This window comes from Ptychodera flava, chromosome 20, assembly GCF_041260155.1.
Source record: "Ptychodera flava strain L36383 chromosome 20, AS_Pfla_20210202, whole genome shotgun sequence".
NCBI lineage: Eukaryota > Metazoa > Hemichordata > Enteropneusta > Ptychoderidae > Ptychodera > Ptychodera flava.
The window spans coordinates 2,277,031-2,297,344 of NC_091947.1; the positions used below are offsets into that span (position 1 = coordinate 2,277,031).

The following is a 20,314-nucleotide window of genomic DNA, read 5'->3' on the forward strand; positions in this document are numbered from 1 at the left end:
TACTGTTGGCATGTGCGCTGCAGTATTACTATTGTCGTAATCAAAACTAACTGCAGTTGCTCGTCGGAATCGCATAGAACAGAAGAGTTCTGTTTGGTTGATCTTAAATTGAAGTCATTTGCATGTAGTAAAAGTTGTAGTCCTTTTGCAAATCCCGTCTTTGCTAACAAAAACGAAGAATTGAAACCTAATCATTCCTTCTTACCGTCCCTGTTCCGAGTCCAGTGGATATATTTTTCCTAAAGGTTCGTTAGTGAGTTTTATCCTGACAGATTATAACAATTTAACAAGCTTCACCAATGCATGAATCGAAAAGTTTTATTAGAGCTATGATACTAAGCAACGATATGGCGTAACGAGTTTCATCATGTCGTGACATAGTCTTAAAGTTATTAAAGTTTTGACGAAGCCATGATCATGGGATTTGCTGAGAAATTGACCAACAACGGCCTCGAACCCGTGGACCAGTGGTTAGGGCGACGGACTCACTATCAGAGGATGGTGGGTTCGAGACCCGGTTCAAGACCCGGTAGGTCCAGAGTAATGGACTCACTGTCGGAAGACGGTGAGTTCACGACTCTGGCACGGTGTTGTGCCCTTGAGCAAGGCACTTTACTCCTCATTACTCCATTGGGGGTTAGTGGGTTATGCTTACCTCATCCTGGAATTGGGCTAACGCCTGTTGGATGATGGACTGATAAAAAAAAAAACCAAAAAAAAACCAGCCCAACACAAACAACGACAACAACGACGACAACAACAACAATGACGACGACAACAACAACAACAACAACAACAATAATAATAATAGTAAGTAGTAACAGTAATTGCTTATTATTGTGACTTGCAACTCTGTGAGTTGCCTAGCCCAATGGGCCTATAAGTCACCATTCAATTAACTTTTATACAGTACAAACAGTTGAAGGTGTCAAAGAAGCATAAAAACATACAAACGAGTGAGAGTGAGCACGAGATGAGTGTAAGGGAAATACATATACAAAACTTCTTTTCGTCTATAAAATGTTTTTTTAACAAATTTTGCAAACTGCCTAACAGGCTTAGAAAACAGGTATTTTAGTTTATCTATGATAGGTTTATCCCTAATTGTGTCCAGAATTGTTCCAATGCACATACGTCTTAACTGTTTATATTGATGACAATCAAATACAAAGTGGCATTCATCCTCCACAACATTCTATTGTTTAATTTTCATATAAGTACGTAATTTAGGTTTATGTTGCATATTTTCGAACCACTCTGCTTTGTTATGTGACAAAAGCTTCTCCTTAAATAATTCTAAATCCAGATAAAAAAGGATCTGTTCATCCAAGTCAACCTTTTGCAGGATGCGATAAATATTTGACGACCAATTATTACAAATCAAGGAATGATCCCACAAAAATACTCTCTTTGTGATTTTGTTACCGTCAAGACTGGATAAGTGTTTCCATAGTTTTAACATGTTGATCCATCTCCTTGTAATGCACGAGTGCCATCCTGTATCACCCGTAACTGCAGGATGTGGTGAAAATCTATGAGTTCCCAGACAGAAACTCAGAGCTCTGTTTTGAACAGCCTCTCATGAATCAAACTTTTGAAAACATCAAACACCTGAACAATAATCAAGAATCGGGAGTACACAGACTTCATACATTTTTGTGTAGGTTTTGAATCCCATGTTCTTTAACCTCTTGAACCTTGCAATTAACGCGCCAATTGCTCTATTCGCAGAGTTATTACCTTGGCAGTAATGGTATAATCAAGAAATTCATGAATGACTGTACCTAAATATTTATACTTTTCTGCATAACCTAATAAAATCTCACCTATATGAACATTTACAGTACTCCTTAAATTATTCATTTGATACTAAGTTTCCATTTGTTGCACCAGTCATTAATGCAATTCAACATCATTTGCATATCATTCTCGTTATCTGACAATATAACAATATCATCAGCGTACAACAAAATGGAGACGCGGGTATCACTATCTAAATTAATACCTCTGTTCATATTTTTAATTTCTAAAGCTAATAATAATAAATAACAATAACAATAACAATAATAATAATAATAATAATATTAATAATAACAAGGCAGTATTGCTGAAGGCAATGAGTACTTGGGCCGTGATCGAGTAATTTTGAGGACAATATATACTACTATTCAAATATGGTCTTGAATTTCCTCCTGTCAATTAGGCATTTGATTAACTGGTTATTAAACGAAGCAATGGCATGACAACGGCAAAGTATGTCTAGCAACTTTTGTGGAGTTTGAGGCAGGGATTCTTTATTTATAGTGGAAATTGCTTAAACTCCTTAAATATTCAAATTACAGCAAATTTCTTTTGTTCTCGATGGTAGATGTCTAATATTTAGATGGGCATATTTAGATTTCTACCCTTTAGTTATCCCTACATACCAAAAATCGGACATCCAGCTCTATTGGCTTGCTCAGAATTAGATATGCGCATAATTAATGAGGTACAATATGTGTTGTCATAAGGTGTCCCATCATACCAAATATGAAGGGTGTAGCGCTTGTGGTTTCTGAGTTGTGGACAAATATATATATTTGAAGTCAAAGGTCATTGAGGTCACGTGACATTTTGTCAAAATAATTGTATTGCTAAGTTATTCCTATATACCAAAAATCAGACCTCTAGCTCTATTGGCTCGCTAAAAATTAGATATGCGCATAATTAATGAGGTACAATATGTGGTGTCATAAGGTGTCTTATCATACCAAATATGAAGGATGTAGCACTTGTGGTTACTGAGTTGTGGACAAATATATATATTTGAAGTCAAAGGTCATTGAGGTCACGTGACGTTTTGTCAAACAAATTATATTGTTAACTTATCCCTATACACCAAAAATCAGATCTCTAGTTCTATTGGCTCGCTCAAAATTAGATATGCGCATAATTAATGGGGTACAATATGTGGCGTCATAAGGTGTCCCATCATACCAAATATGAAAGGTTTAGCACTTGTGGTTACTGAGTTATGGACAATAATGTATATTTGAGGTCAAAGGTCACCAAGGTCATATGATATTTTGTCAAAATGTCTGAGATATCTGCGTGAACCGATGGACTCACTGATGGACTCACGGACGGATATGACCCAATCTATAAGCCCCCTGGACTTTATCCGTGGGGACAAAAAACTGTGTCACTGCATCCTTTAGGCAAAATGAATACGATGAGAAACTAAATTTTTATTTTTCTTGGCCTTATACATGGGAGTCTATGGAGAACTGCCTTATACATGGGAGTCTATGGAAGTGTAAACTAAAAAGTCCTCTAACACGGCCAAATTCGATCGCATTGTGAAACAAATCGACGTGCATCTGTATGGGGTTGGGTACTATTCTTGTGCAAAGTTTGAAAGAAATTGACCAGGGCATGTCTGAGATATCTGCGTGAACGGACGGACGGACGGACTGACATGACCAAGCCTATAACTCCCCCAGGACTTCGTCCGTGGGCACTAAAAACAACGCAACAGTTATTACAGCTACACCGGCGGTAGGTTCATATCCAGAACCCCGCACGGTCTGCCGCCGTCGCTTGAAAACAATCTCATAAACCTGGCCATATGGGCAACTGTGTATGGGCAGCTGGATGCTTGACTTCCCGGAGAAGGCGAGCTGTCACGTTCAAGCTCAGGATTATTTGTCGATCAAATTTCAGTAAATTTACCTTACCTAGATGAAATTTTGTCTATAGGCTGAAATTTCGCCGAAGTTTGACAAAATTGCATCGATTTTTCAGGTTCATATCCGACATTTTTGAGTTTTGAGTGCAGACAGAAATAAGTTTTGAGGCAACATGGCTGCGACCCCATGTTGATCCCTAGCCCTGCGTACGACGCTATGTGCTACAGCTAACACACAGCATCGTACGCAGGGCTAGCGAGAGAGTTGCCGACATCGACGGTTATTTACGAGAAGTGAATAAAAGACTGTCATTTTTGGAAGCGATCGAGTAGCTGAGGTAGGCTGGGATACGACTTGGGCCCAAGAACGCTGAATTTCGGCAGTAATTTGGCTTTTTACGTCAAGTCCCAAAATGGATTTGAAGTCACCGACCCTATGTACGGGTCTTTGCAGGGCTGTGGTTAGCGGGGCGATTAGCTGTAGCGGAACATACAGCATCGTACGCAGGGCTAGTTGACCCCAAGTGAAAATGTGATCGCGATCAAATCTTCCTATATTTTTTTTTCAGAATTTTCGACAAAATCATTGCTTCTTAAATCTTTTGTAAAATATAAAATACTAAAATAAAAATGCGATGTGCCATGTCTCCAGATTTCTAAAATACCGTTCGTTGACCGTTCGGAATACTCATTTCGCAAACTTGTGACGCAGTTGAAATTCAATACTGACCGCCAAATAATCTTAATGAAACGAGATCATTCTAGACATCCTCCAAATTATCCAACCAATCGCGTTAGAGTTCAGCTCGCTTAGAGTATCATAACATTCTTCGGCCTTTGTTTAGATCGACCCTAATCTCTCCCATTTAGGAAATAAATAAACAAGCTACCTTGACAAAACTTCGTGCACCATCCAGGACCAAACGCACTACAAATCTGTCTTGACGTCATCATCTCCTTACATGGTAATCGGCATACCGTATTTTTTAGCAAAGGAGACACAGAATACGTCGGAGTATTCAGTTTCAAAACGTATTATATTGTGTGATGTTGTCAAAAAAAGGTAATTTTACTGCAGTGGTATAAACTACAAAACACAAAAGTTCAAATCAGATTATTTTGGACTGGCTTTACCCAACATTTCATATTGTTTCTTATGCCAGGTTTGACCACGTGCTTACTGGCGACCCCTTTACATGCAAATTTTGTGTCAAATGGTGTGTTCTCCTGGAAAAACAAACGTACGATTTCTATATGAAGGAGGCGAAATTTGACCTCAAAACTCGAAACCACCCCTTTTATATGGGGTGTACCTAGCTATTTTGAACGAGCTTCTCGAATCTGCAGCTCTATTTCGAAATGATGGCCTAGTTTTCTCAGCTCAAGGATAAGTGTTCTCCATCGCTGTGGGCATTACTATTCTCAACTGGGGGTACAGTTTCCAGTCGTAATGTTTTTCATTGTGTCCGGGATATAAAACCTTTCCTTTCCACACTTTTACTTTGATTAACACTAGTCCACATCTTGTCAGCGATTAAACATGTTTCAAGTTTAAATGTTGAATTCTGGTCTCGAACCCTCTTGTTCGACCAAACTGAAATTACACCTCCCACTTTGGCTCGTCCAGTGGGTGTAGCAAGGGTCGTGCCATCGCCTAGGAAACGGAGGGTGCATTAATTGTTTGCATTTTCATTGCACATTTTGATTATATTCAGAAGATTTTGTGGCAAAAACTCAGATAGAGAAGCATTCAGTAATATTCACATCTCACTTATTCAAGACTGGCTGAGAGCAGCACTTCCATTCAGTTAACATCATTACGCCATTTATTATGCCAAGAAAGATGAAGCCAAGACATTTTGCCCTCCCTGGTCTCAGCCAGAAATGGTTATACCTTACAGAGTTTTTTCCCACGGAATGAAAACAAATGTACTTGGGCTGAGGCCCAAGTACAATAATAATTAATATAAGTATTATATAGAAATAATAATGCGAATAATAATAGGTTCAATTTCCATGAAAACTTCACCATAGGGGTATTTTGGGTCGAAAAGACCAAATATGATATCGATTTCACTGCCCCATGTTTCCATGGTAACCATTTTAGGGGTTGAAAATTCCAGTTTTTCTAATATTCCATGAAAAGTTACTTTGATTGTTATGAAAATTATCTAGTGGGGGAGTTTGAGTCAGACAACACAAAAAACAGACTTATATTAATGTTTCGAGTTGCCATGGTAACCAATTTGGGATTGAAAATGTTACTTTTTCCCTAATTCCTATTAAAGAACTATTGATTGATGTAAAAAATTGATAATGAGGGTTTTTCTGGTTAGCACACACAAAAAAAATCACACTCATTTTAATGTTAGATGTTTCCATGGCAACCATTCAGGAGTAAAAATTACCGGTGTTCCAAAGATTCCACCTAAAATCCAGTAATCAACAGAATGTGTTATATCAAAGGGATATTTTGGGTTAGAAAGACCAAATATCCAGTGTAAAAATCCATTAAATCAACAGAAATATTATACCAAAGGGTTATTTTAGGTTAGAAAGACAAAATATGATATCCATTTTTACCTCTCCTGTGTTTCCATAGCAACCTATTTGCGTTTTAAACTTTCATTTTTTTTCAAAATTCCAATAAAAGTAATCCTAGTAACTATGCAAATGCTCTCCTAAGTGTATTTATCACAGCATGAACTCAATGTTCATTTTTGTTTTATGTTACCATGGTAACCTATTTGGGAACCACAACTTTTTTTTATTTAAAACAATAGACCCTTGAGTGGGTCTATGTTAAAACATAATTCACTGTTTTTTATTTATTTTATGGATTTCTAAGTAACAACTTTTAACGTTTGTTCTATAATAATAATAATAATTGTAATTTCTTTGCCGTCATTCTAGGAAGAATAATGAAGATAATGTACATTGAGGCCATTCTTGTCAAAATTGTTTTCCGTTATTTTTAGTGTGTTTGAATTAATTTATATAGACCAGAAAAATTTTTCAAGCATTTTTAATTTTGTTTCATGCAGTCATCCCAATTAAGTGTTATAGAGTATAGTACCAATTATTATGCATTCATCGAATTAATTTTATGCCTTAAAATTAATTTTATGTGCTAAAATTAATTCTATCTGTATCTCAAATTAATTTTATGAACCCAATTCCCCTTATTTCCCAATGTACCATTATTTATCAGAAGCAATAACAGTTTTTTTGTTTTATTTAAAACATAATTCACTGGTACTTATTTATTTATGGATTTATAATTAACGACGTATAATAATGTTCATTTTATAATAATTTATTTTGATTTCTTTGCCTCATTCTAGGAAGAATAATGAAGACAAATTATTTCTGATTCTTTAACTAAAGTAAAATTATGGCCATGTAGTGGTGCATTATTTTTTGTGTGACCTGGCGTGACCCCATAAACTCTATGATTCTGATGATTAGCTAGATCTCCCCTTTCCATGGTAGCAATGGCTAAATTTGAACATGGTCCCTGTATACCTTTAAACATTTTTTTAAACCCAGCAGGCCAAGACAAGGGGAAATATTACAAGTTAAATGTTTCATGTTTAATATTGCCCAGGGCTCGAAATAAACTTTTTTCCCTGGTAGTCCACTTGGGCAACCATGTTCTGAATGTGGTAGGCCGGTGACACTGGTGGTAGCCCATGCATATATTTAGATCAGGGGTATCTTTTTCGTTAACCAGACAAGAAAGGGCTATTTTACAAGGTTTGCCCTTGAAGTGAATTTTCTAGTCTTTTGATGTGTATACTTGCACACCTTTAATGCCCAAGGAAAGGTGTAATGGACGACAGTGGGACTCAAAAGTTTTGTGACCTATAAACAAGCCGTTTCACTCTCACAGTTGTATGCAAATTTTAAAAGTCGCCATGACAACATGACAACAATATGGCATTTTCAGCACTGAGATATACTGTAGCAGGGCTAAAAATAGACCTTGGCCCTTCTGTTGGGAGGAGGCACAATTTCCGTGTCATTGTGATTGATACATTATTATCAAAATGCAACGAGAATGCATTTTTATTGGCCATCGTTTCCTGTGCCTGTCATTCAAGTACGCCAGTTCAGATGTAGAAACTTTGTTGCAAAGTTCCACCGCACGGCCGGTCGTCTCCAGAACAAAGTCATACTATGGCAAATTTCTACGCCCAGCTGGGTTTGACTGCATTTATCTAGCTCGTCCCAAAGTGACGGACGCATCTTTCAACCTTTCAGCTTGGTGAAAAACGCATTTATTGATTCGCCAAAGGCCTGTGGACTCGCTTATTTTTTGCACAAGTGCTACATGGACATAGGAAAAAGTTGTTGAATACTCACTGTTTCAGTGAATCCGCCATGATGAGAGTTCTCAAATAAAAAAATGTTGCCGAGCTCGAATACAAATGTCTTCTCATTAAATTACGTCATTGTTATACAAGAGTTAGCCAAAGTCAGTCACCCTGATTTTTTCAAAGTTTGGAGAAGGCCGGCATTTCCATCTGAATGATTGAACGACGTGAAACGCAAAATTCCATCGCATATTATCTGGCAATATTTACAGTAGAAATACTGTATACCGTCGCTCCGGTCCAGGTTCGTATAAGCTTATACTCCACAAAATGGCCACAGGCGGCGTGAACTTTCTGAAAGGATTTCCTAAACGTCCTACTTGTTACCTTAGGGACTCACTTGTGATCTCCTGAAAAGTATTCTCTGCAGTAATTCCAGTTTCTGTCAACATGCAAAGCTCAACGACAAGATTATACAGACGACACATTCACGCGCATATTGGCAGACTACACTGGCAAACGAGTGCGCATGCGTGAAGTTATATTTGCAGCACAGATTTCGCGGAAAAACTCATGCTTTTGCTCTATTTCCATCCCAAAACTTCCTCGATCGCTTACAGTAAATGCACATGAACAAAATAAAACCCAACAACGTCAGCACAGGGAGAGGGTTTATGGTTTTCGCCACAACTACAAATGCCACGCTGAAGACATTTAACATTCTACTGGCATAGACTCTCCACAGTCGCTGTGCCTTGTTTGTGGGCGCCCACGACTGCCACGATGGGCCTGCGTTCAAAGGCTACGCTGTGCAGCTCAGCAGCTGTGAGCGCGCGCTGCCAGAGACGACTGTTGGTTTTTGCAAGTTTATGAATATTCATAAGGGTAGTGATGTCAAAAGAAACACCTATCTGACTTGGCAGAGAGAATATACGTACGACAATTAGAAGTCACCCCTATTGACAAAATTAAAATAAACAACACCTTTTTCCTATTTTTCAGAATTCCCACAGCTTCAATAAATTGTTATTAGATTTCTATATAATACTTATAGCCCCTAAACTTGTAATAATAATAATAATAATAATAATAATAATAATAATAATACAGCATTTATTTTTCATGTAGTTTTGCAGTTTGCTTCACAAACTCTACGGACGATTAGTAATTTTGCCCAGTCATTCTCCTTTCGTTTTCATCATATTCGCTTATGCCAGTGATTGTTCAAAATGTTCTTACGGAAATACTTTTTTCTCAACGGGTGACAGACTTGCTGAAATAGTTCTTCCTTCACCAGCACGTCTAGCAAATATTACCAATGATACAGATTGTGATCCAAGCGTGTTTAAAACTACAAAGTTACGTCTATCACACAGGTTCTTGTCTCAGAAAAATAGTCATTTGGATCTACGGCATTGCGAACTGGAGTAAAGCATGCTCGATCAGTGCAATAGTTTTCTAGTGAACAGTTGGCTATGTATGTGTTGTGACCTGAACGTATCTGTACATCAATATCGTACACTTCTTAGGCACTTCACTCGTCAACTGACTAATCTGTACTTCTTAATTACAATGTTATAAACAGATGAAATGCGACATTTAGCCAAGCCCATTATAACCACTGACCATGCAATCGACCAATCAGAGCTTGTTTTGATTCAGTGTTTGATTGAACTTTGACCAGTCCAGGCACCTGTCTTTGTCATCATCGTCACCTGTGGAATGCCAGACTATAATCCAGCAAGTTTATTTAAAGCACAGCATGTTGTCCTGCCATTCTGTGCTATACATTAACAGTTACTATATATAGCTCTGTCAGCATTTTTTCCCTTCACGCTCCGTCTTCTGTGTGTACTCTGATGCTGCTGATGATTAAGTCCATCGAGTGCAAGATTTCACGTACAAGACGTACAAGACAGTGGACGATTTTGTTACAAGCGTACTGTTTCTCGGTATAACTTTGCTTGCATTCAGTAGTTGTGACTCATGTATGTATGTATGTATGTATTTATGTATGTATGTATGTATGTATGTATGTATGTATGTATGTATGTATGTATGTATGTATGTATGTATGTATGTATGTATGTATGTATGTATGTATGTATGTATGTATGTATGTATGAATGTATGTGTGTATGTATTTATGCATGTATGTGATATTTATGCGTAAGTGCGTATTGACAAAATTGTTATATCTATACACATGCTTGATACAAAGAGGGCGATCGATGATGACGTATGCCTACAGGGAAGCGAGCCAACTGGCTTAAAGTCAACGTTGTCGATGGGTTAGCCAGTCCAACCGTCGCGGTATTGTTTACAATGGCGTCGACAGTCTTGAGTAATGGTCTCTTCTTAATGTTAATTATCGGTGATTCTAGCGACCCTTTCAGGCACACCGCCATAAATATAATTTCATATTTATGATCGGTTTCACCCCGAGATAAAGGAAAAGTCAAACTGGAAAAAAATATGTAGGCAGGTACAGATGTGAAAGACCATTGATGGCTTCTCCAAATCTAAATTCAGTCGGTGAAAGGGTTGTAAGAAAACGAGAAGTCAGGACATTAGTACATACGGCTATTGTTTGATTGTAGCCTGGAGGCCCGAGAAAAAAAAACGTGACCCCAAATTTTGAAATTACATCCCTCGAAACGTGATAGCCGGGTCGCGCCGATGCTTTTTGATGATATGACCTGTACTTTTTGGCCATGTTTTTCTCATAAAGAGTTGTTATATATCAGTGAAGTTTATTTACTCTGTGAAATTATCATTGTTGTCTCATAAATAGGCAGTTTCTTCTCCTTATGTGTCATTTAGTACTCGTTAAGTGTGACAATAACTCTACGCATTCTGCCAAAAGGCTGTTTACACGCTAGTGTACAATGTGAGCAAACGCATATATGCTAGCAAGTACGCATTTAGGGAGCCTTCAGTAATTACAGGGGGGTGGGCCGGGGGAATTGGGGGGAGGGTCACTTTTTAGAAAACAGTTCAAGGGGGAGGGTCACTTTTTATAAACCTATCTTGGGGAGGGTCACTTTTGACAGAAGCTGATATTATGGCCAAAACTTTGATTGTCCGTGTGATATTTCCTGAATAGGAAATCACCAACAAAATACGCACACACTTATAGACCCCTACGCATAGTGAATCGACATTTTGGTGAAATTCCAAAATCAAATTTCTTGCACAACCATGGACTTGTAAGCACTCTAGTCTAATCAAGAACAATAATCTTAAAAATCAAGCATACATAAATGCACAGATTTATCTAATTTTGTACTGAAAAAAAATTATTCATAGTTTCATCATAGACCCCTATGCATAGTGAATCGACATTTTGGTGAAATTCCAAAATCAAATTTCTTACACAACCATGGACTTGTAACCACTCTAGTCTAATCAAGAACAATAATCTAAATAATCAAGCATGCATAAATGCACAGATTTATCTAATTTTGTCATGAAAAAAAATTATTCATAGTTTCATCATAGACCCCAATGCATAGTGAATCGACATTTTGGTGAAATTCCAAAATCGAATTTCTTGCACAACCATGGACTTGTAACCACTCTAGTCTTATCAAGAACAATAATCTTAATAATCAAGCATGCATAAATGCACAGATTTATCTAATTTTGTAATGAAAAAAAATTATTCATAGTTTCATCATAGACCACAATGCATAGTGTATGGACATTTTGGTGAAATTCCAAAATCAAATTTCTTGCACAACCATAGACTTGTAACCACTCTAGTCTAATCAAGAACAATAATCTAAATAATCAAGCATGCATAAATGCACAGGTTTATCTAATTTTGTACTGAAAAAAAATTATTCATAGTTTCATCATAGACCCCAATGCATAGTGTATTGAATGACATTTGGTGAAATTCCAAAATTAAATTTCTTACACAACCATAGACTTGTAACCACTCTAGTCTAATCAAGAAAATTAATATCAATAATCAAGAGTACACAAATGCAAAGATTTACCTATTTTTGTATTGGAAAAAACTATTCATAATTTCATCATAAACACCATGGATAGTGAACCAACTTTTTAGATGAAATTCAGAAATCAATTTCTTGTACCCAAATGTTCATTTTACTTCCCTATTCAAGCAAAGTACATTTAAATACATTATCAAACATATATAAATACAGATATAGCATGTTTTGTGGGGGTAAATTGTCAATAATTTGCCTGATAGACTCCTTGTATTATGATTTGATATTTTTGGATGAAGCACTAAATCAGCTACATCTTGCCTTCTTATAGTTGCACAAAATATGGTGACCCTCCCTAAAATGTATGAAATACCATATCTCTTCAAAAATTCTTGCGTGATAAATTGCGACTGTCCCTCCAAAAACACCAGCCCTCCCCTCTGTAATTTGTCCCTAACATAACAATTGAACCAATTGTTATGTAAATTAGCTGATACTGTTTTAGTTATTCCCGGGGAGAATACCGCAGTGGTTTGGGGGGGGGGGTCAAGTTTTAGAATGTCAGACAAGGGGGAGGGTCACATTTTAGACAGGAGGATTGGGGGGAGGGTCACATTTTACGGTACAGGTGTTAGCGAAATTCCCCGGCCCACCCCCCTGTAATTACTGAAGGCTCCCTTATATTCTTCGAAACAATTAAACTATTTCAGCTAGTACAGAGGGACAGAGTATTAATAATATATACCTGCTCACGTCGACAGGACTACGTTCAGCAACATAGGAATAGTAAACTCAAATGATAGCCTGGCACTGCTATAAGAATGCTGGCAACATGCGGTGACTAAACATGCGACCTATTAATAACCACGCGAAAAGAGAAATCTCAGACGATTACGTCATAAATGTCAGTTAGAAATTACAGAATTAGATGAGAATAGTTTTCTTCTCGTCGCACGGGGCGCAAAAGGCAATAGCATTTATAAAACTGTTTGTAATCGGAGAATTAATCGCCAAAAGTGTCAAAAAATACAAATCTGCTCCATCACCGAATTTAATCGTAATCAGTATTGGCGTGCAAAAACTCAAATCTGGAGCCAAGCTGTCTACTATATTTAGAATCAGTCGGTCCCGAGGGTTCGGTCACCGCTGCAACTCTGATAACGGAAATAACAATATTATTGAAGGGTTACACTACTATTCGCACTAAGGCTCGTGTTACTTTAAAATGTCCACTTTTCTGATGACACAATCAGTTGAAGAGGTCAAACACATGTACATGTAATGAAATTAGCCCAGCATTTTGATCACGAATTTCATCACTTACAATCTTACGGTTCACTGATCGTATTCTCTAGACAATCAACACTTTCATTGCATTAAGGAATTGATGTTTTCTTGACAAACGGTATCTTTATTGCGCTGATGAGCTTATCATCGTTTCAGTTCGACATAATTGCCAGAATAAAAACAAACGAAATTCAGGTATATTTCATTGACATTGGAAAAAAGACTGGTCGGTAAATACACCTTTCCATCATTTCTGCGCAGAATATTGAGACCTAGGGTGAAAAGGCAATTATCGTCTACGCAAAATATATGAATAATTATGTAATATGAATACTATTGATAAAATAGTATTCGTATTTGATAAGGGATGAGCTTCTGTTCAGCTCTACATTACTTGAAAAATCCCTAAACGGGTTCAACAGGGTTGATTTTCCTTTCTGCTTTGCCGTATGGTAGTGGGAAGTTGGCAACCTTCCCTTTATATACACATGTACTATCTCGGATGCGCCGTAAGCGACAGTAAATCACAGGCGTTCGGAGACTTTTCCATGTAATGCAGAACGGAAAGGAAAGTTAAACGCTGTTGTACCAGTTCAGCTGTGATTTTTCAAAGTATTGCAGAACGGAAAGGAAACTCAGCCCTGGTCAAATACCGATATAATTTTATTAATAATATCAATATTTCAGAACTATTTATATCGTTTGAGATATAAATGCATTTCTGCTTGTGGTTGAGATGGTCACTGTTGGTGTACAGAGTGAATATGCGTTCTTATCTAAGGGGCGTTGTGTGTTAGCGGTTTTTGCTTGTTGCTTGTTTGTTTTCCCAACATCATCATTTTTGTATAAAGAGTCATTCAATTTTCAGTATTTTGTCAAACCAAGATTTTAATATTCATAGCTTTTACTTTTTAGTATGACATGCAGTCGTGAGTTGGTAAAGAAACTGAAGAAGTCTAAAGTTCTGAAAATTATTATGCAAATCACTATAGTCAACATTTTCTGGCTTCTCTTTCTCCCGTTTTCAACATTTCGAGAGAATATCCACTCCAGCTTTGCCAAATTTTGTTAAATTTTCGTTTCATGATTGAAATATTACAATAAATAACGATGATTTTGTTCACAATAAAGTTCTTACATGAAGGATTAGAATCTGTTTAAGTTGCTGATCGTGATTTTTCTGAATGTCAGTCTTTCAATTCCTAATATTTAGAAATGAGAAAAGATAAAGCAAAGCAATACTGTCGAGATTTTCTCTGTGTTAACTTTAGTTTCAAATGAAAGATTTAATTATGATTTAATCTATGGTCAAGCTTTTGAATTAAATTAATTTTAATTATTAATACGAAAATTGAGGTTTCTTCCCACAAAACATGTAACCCGTCTTCTTCCGCGTAAACGATTGCTACAATACTAACCTTTAGATTTTTGTGGGTTTTGAAAATATATAGTATGAGGGGTTTTCTTGCAATATTTAATGGGAAATATTGCCTTGAAAAAATGCTTTGGCACGAGATAGAAAATTCAAAGTTGTGATTGGCAGGCGCCGTCCTCTTTTTTCGTTCTGTTGTTTGAAAATGACTTCAGATGAGGCGTATGGGTCAGAGCAAACTAAAGAGAGCAGAGATCTCAGAGAGAGAGCGGAGGACTTATCATTGATGACTTCCCGTGGCGATGATTGCCTATCGACTTTGTAAATTAAACAAAAAAGATTGGGACTCCGATGGTGGCAGCCTTGGAATGGCTGGCTCCAGCAAAACCATTCCCTCGCGAGATTCTGTTACTGTAATCTGCAGAAGCATTTTAACCCCCAGAAAGCTATTTCAATTTCTAATCTGCTTGACCTCCACAACTTTTCGCTTTTAATATCTTCCATATTATCGATTGCAGTCTTGGCAATCTCTGAAATGCACGCCTTTACCCACGCTTACTTCCATAGTCTCGGAAGCACTCTTCAAATGTCTCTCAGCGGGGGGAAAGGGGTGTGTGTGTGGGGGGGGGGGGAATCTGCATAGGCCTAAAGAGTGGTTTGTATCTTGTCATGCTAATATAACATCTGCTTTGCGTCCCTTTGTCCTATGATAAAATTACCCTAACTGTTGTTTTCCTGAACAGATTGCTAGCACACAGTCAAATGATTTACTGTGTCGTATCAGAAATAAGCAAATATAGATTGACGCAAGCTATGGGTGTGAAACTTTTGCCTTCTGACACTCCACGCCCATTTAATGCTAAAATGGAAGAGGAACTATGTTACACTACGTAAAAGTAACTACTATTGTATTAAATGGTTCGGAAAAGGAGAAGAAGAAGTATATCGAAAACAATTGCATCAATAGATCTCTAGCCAGGAACAAATACCTTTTTATTCTTGGGCGTATATCATCAACGATTATTGGAAGTTATTTAAAAGACATCGGACATTAGTGCTTATAGTTTCCAGTTTATTCAAGTTTTCCCTCAGACCTACAAAGGTTCTGGCGCAAAGTCCACTGACTTGTATTTCTTCCTCTGATTCATTTTACAGACACAATAACGGCAGGGCCAGGACAGATATTGACCCAAACGATGGTTCTTCAGAGCATATCAGCATTTGAATCTATTCAGAGAGAGTGCGAGCAAGGCCGCTGTTAAAACTACACACACTGTACGGCGTAAGAGCCGTCATTAAGGTCACCGGGGTGACGCGCTTCTCACTACATGAGGCGTGTCGATTTTCAATGTACCGCAACCGATATAGTCCCGATGTTATCGGACACCACGCAGTCAACGATCCGACATTCTAGTCTTGAGAGCCGGGCGACGAACAGTTCTGAGCACACTACAGATGACACCTCGTTAATCCGGGCCCGGTCCTCGCCTGGGAGAATTTAAGCGATAACTAATGGCTGCTCGTCAAATCCGATGAATAACGGACGACAGAGTTTCACAGACAGGAGCCAATCCCATCGTTGGAAATCATCGATAATTAGCTAGGTTTTCAGAGGCCGATCATTCATAAAGCGACGTCTGGACGTAGAAGACTGCAAGGACAGCTTCTCCAAACTGAATCAGTATCTTGCAGTTGAGCGGCAACTGAAGGAATATTCTAACAGCCCATTTTTATTTAAATTTCGACTCGAAAGTACGGGTCCTGACACCAGACAATCAATTCAGTCCAACACCCGGAAACTTTTATTGTACATTCCCACCATCGCAAAAATGAGCACGAACAACATTCACGGCTTGCCGTATGTGTTCGAGTCGAGCGATACGCCGGCAACCAGCGCCGTGTTCGTCGTCGAGCTGGAAACTACAAGGCAGCCATTCCTGATCACCAACGATAACGCTTCAACTTGGGCAGTGTCGGGCGGCGTGCAACCGGGGAGTTTTAATGTTGCCGAGAGGATCGTCATCGGGTTTATTCTTAGTCTGATAATTTTGACCACGATCGTCGGAAATATTCTAGTCTGCACTTCAATAATTATTTTTCCATCGCTTAGAACTCTCACCAACTATTTTGTATTCTCTTTGGCCATCGCCGATGTACTCGTTGCCTGTTTGGTGATGGCTATTTCGACTATCTACATCGTCACGGAGACTTGGATGTACGGCGACACTTTCTGCTTGGTATTCATTTCGTTCGACATCGCTTTTTGCACAGCCTCTATAATGCACTTGTCCTGCATTGCCTACGACCGGTACTCTGCCATTTGCAACCCGTTTCAATACCCGATTAAAATGACGTCACGGCGGGTGGCGGTGATGCTCGCCGCCTGCTGGGTGGTGCCCATGTTGATTTCTTTCATCCCGATACTACTGGGCTGGAACACGCTCGGAATAGAAAACGTGATAGCCGAGGTGAAGCAGCACACCGGGCCGAACTCATGCGTTTTCCTAGTCAACCGACCGTACGCGGCCGTGGCGTCTACCATAGCCTTCTACATTCCGTGTATCCTGATGGCATCTGCTTATCTGTTCATATTCAGGGCAGCTAGAAAGCAAGCAGCGCAAATCAAGAGTCTGGAGAGAGCGACAGCCAACTGGAATAACGCAAGGAATGGCGAGAGTGGGGGCCGAGGGAGCGTGTCTCTGGCAGCGGAGAAGAAAGCAGCCAAGACTCTTGGAATAATCATGGGCTGTTTTACTGTGTGCTGGTGTCCATTTTTTGTTCTGAACATCATTGATCCCTTCTGTGATTTCTGCATCAGCCCAAAAGTGTGGCCGCCGATCACGTGGCTGGGCTACACCAACTCTATGCTGAACCCAATCCTATATGCTTTCTTTAACAGGACTTTTCGCAGGGCGTTCAGTCGCCTCTTGCGATGTCATGTGTGCAAAGGTTCGGCTGCAGAGTTCGACCCAACGATAACTTCTCACGAGAGGCGCTCCTAATTGTGACCAAGTATATTTTTAGCACAGCCTCCTCTGTGTATGCTAAGTGATAGGCAATATACAACACACGAATTGAAACGAATTTCAGCGTTTACATCGACCTTCCATTTACAAAACCTAACAGCCTGAGAAATCATATCAGCATCCAGCCATCGAAGCGAGACGTCTCGGACAAAAGGTTAGGTAAACGCTGCATTGCAAAAGAAATTACCTATTGGCTTGTGTTACTGTTTACGTATCCGACGACAGACAGTGCAGTATCAAATATACAGGGAAGAATACATCAATAAACTGTACGCTTTCCGTATTCTAACATTATTGTCTGACAAGGAAGTTAAGAAATACCTCTGTATGGCCTGACATGAACTTCGTGCGATCTGAACTCACAACTGGAACGCAGTCGGTATTTTAGCGACTCGGGTAATGAAGGCAATTATGTTGTTGATTTACGGCAGTGGCTAAAAGATCTGACAAAAGCGAATCTGTTTATTGAAGAGCGTCCCCTGTCGCTGACCTTCATGTACTAGGCAAAGCTGTAAGATCAGTTGGGTTATAATTTATTATTGGTCATTACGATCGCGTTAAAAAGAGAGTCCGTGTCAGCTCTGCCCTTGCTTCCTGTTGATATCACCTGTGTGGTAAACTGATCAACAAAACTTGTTTGTGCACAGCACGTTATGCATGCCTTACTTTATGAGATGTCACCGCTGAACATGTAGGTGCAAAAATTGTTTTGTGAGAAAGTAAAAATAGAATATGTCCATATGATTGATCTGTGAAATAAGAACTTAAATGATGAAAACAACTTATTCTCCTCAGTTGCAAAACATTAAGACTCGATTATTGGCAAACAAAATAATAGAAGTCCGTAGTGAATATGATGACGTCAGACGGTAGAGTAGCATAACTTTTCTGTGTGTGCTTCACGAATCAAGATGATGTTTTACTTCATCAAAATATGAGTAAAGGCAGGTAAACTTCAGTGACTCATACAGATTGATGGCAGATACTTTGAACGCCATTGGTACTAATTTTGGATATTTGCATGAGGTGTTTCACTCTGTTGACACCGGTGAAGTTAAATCGATTCGACATCTAATCATCACATTTGTCCGTTTGACAAGACTTGATATGGATAAAATAATCAAGGAAAAAAAATAAACGAAAGGCTTACATTTTCTTTCCCCTCGCCATCGCCGAACAATTGTCTGAAAAAAAAGAGTTCCAGTTGAGTCTTGTTTCGATGGGTATCTCTGCTTCGGGTCGATTTATAGTTCCAACTTATGCCTTTAAGTTCAGAAAACCCTTAAACGAAACATTCTCCGTACTGTACGTGTAGTGGGTAAGACATCATCAATGTGATGATACTAAAACATTTATTATACAGTTACACCACTTTAAAGAAACCCATTCTTCTAAAAGTAGACATAAGATTGTGCGAAAGTTTGGACGAACTGACAGCGCTCTCTGATAGGAAGAGGTTTTAAGGACGGAGTCTTGTCGCGACTTTCTTGCTGATATAGACATTACCTCTTTCAAGAAAATGGCAATTGTCGAGCAAATGTGAAGCAATTCGGCATTTGATGCATGTTCATAGTTCATCAGTTTTGTAGCTCTCCAATCAATGTAAGACTAGACAAATAAACTTTGGTTTCGTCCCTTTCATTCATATGACGCTGCTTCGGTCGCCATTTTAAAATTGTTGATATGCCCAAGACTCGGATGTTTGGATATGTTGCGCATAGCAACATACCTTTTGTATGAGTCCCATACGCAAAGCTACAGGCTAGATGGGTCGACCTCCCTCCTTTAACACAGCGTATAAAAACAGAAAGAAACAACGTACATTGTACTCTGTTAAATATGTATATTTAAAATGATTATAATGCAAGACAATTTCGTGTAGATTTCCGTTACAAATTATAGGAAACTTTATTCAGAGAACCAAATAGCAGAACTGATCGATGTGTATGTATTTTTCAATTAAATTTCTTATTTACATGTAAATTGTATTTTACTGATTCCATTTCATAGAGTGTCTTTCTGTATCGTTGAAACCTTTGATAATTGTGTAATGATATGTATAAACAGGAAATTCCATGTATATATCTATAATATATTACATCAATGTGGTACATATCCGGTTTTTGCAAAGTTCAAGCAATAAAGTATACATTTATCTTGATATGATGGCATTCTATTCCCTTCTCAAGGCAAAGATCGCAACTCCTGGCGTCATCATGGTTAACAATTTTCCAAATTACTCGTGCAGTTAAAGGTGGCAAGGCGCCAAGAACAGACATTACTACACGTCAGTGACCAAACCAAGGACGCATCAGGGTTTTTTGTAGTTACTATGGCCGTACTCTTGGATCAGCGTTGTTGTAATTTCTGATGTTCTTTGCCCCATCAATATCGGGCATGTGATAAGCCACCAGCAGGTCTGGACCACACTCGAAATGTTAGACGTCGACTGTAGCCCGTAGCCTGTAAGTGAAGGAGTCGTGTACACGTTTCGATTTTGCGCACTTGGTAATCGAGACGCGGCAAAAGAAACTTTGTAATGGCGTTGTAGAATTTTAAGAGTTGCAGACAATCGTTCAGACTTATAGAATGGAATGTTCACATTTATAGAGACCTGAAACATTTTGAAGAGAAAATTTAGCTAGGGTTAATAATGATGAATATCATATTGCAAACGTTGTTCAAAG

The 20,314-nt window shown here is 38.4% G+C and overlaps 1 protein-coding gene across 3 annotated transcripts in view; it reads left to right on the forward strand.

Annotated features, from left to right (window-relative positions):
* LOC139119743 (5-hydroxytryptamine receptor 4-like) overlaps positions 1-19,788 on the forward strand; it is a 54,155-nt gene extending 34,367 nt beyond the window's left edge. For all 3 annotated transcript variants that reach the window (XM_070683620.1, XM_070683619.1, XM_070683618.1), the window contains exon 2: positions 15,757-19,788. In XM_070683620.1, the coding sequence (XP_070539721.1) occupies positions 16,431-17,603 (1,173 nt within the window). In that variant the 5' untranslated portion in view covers positions 15,757-16,430 and the 3' untranslated portion in view covers positions 17,604-19,788. The remainder of the gene's footprint in view (positions 1-15,756) is intronic.
* The last annotated feature ends 526 nt before the right edge of the window (positions 19,789-20,314 follow it).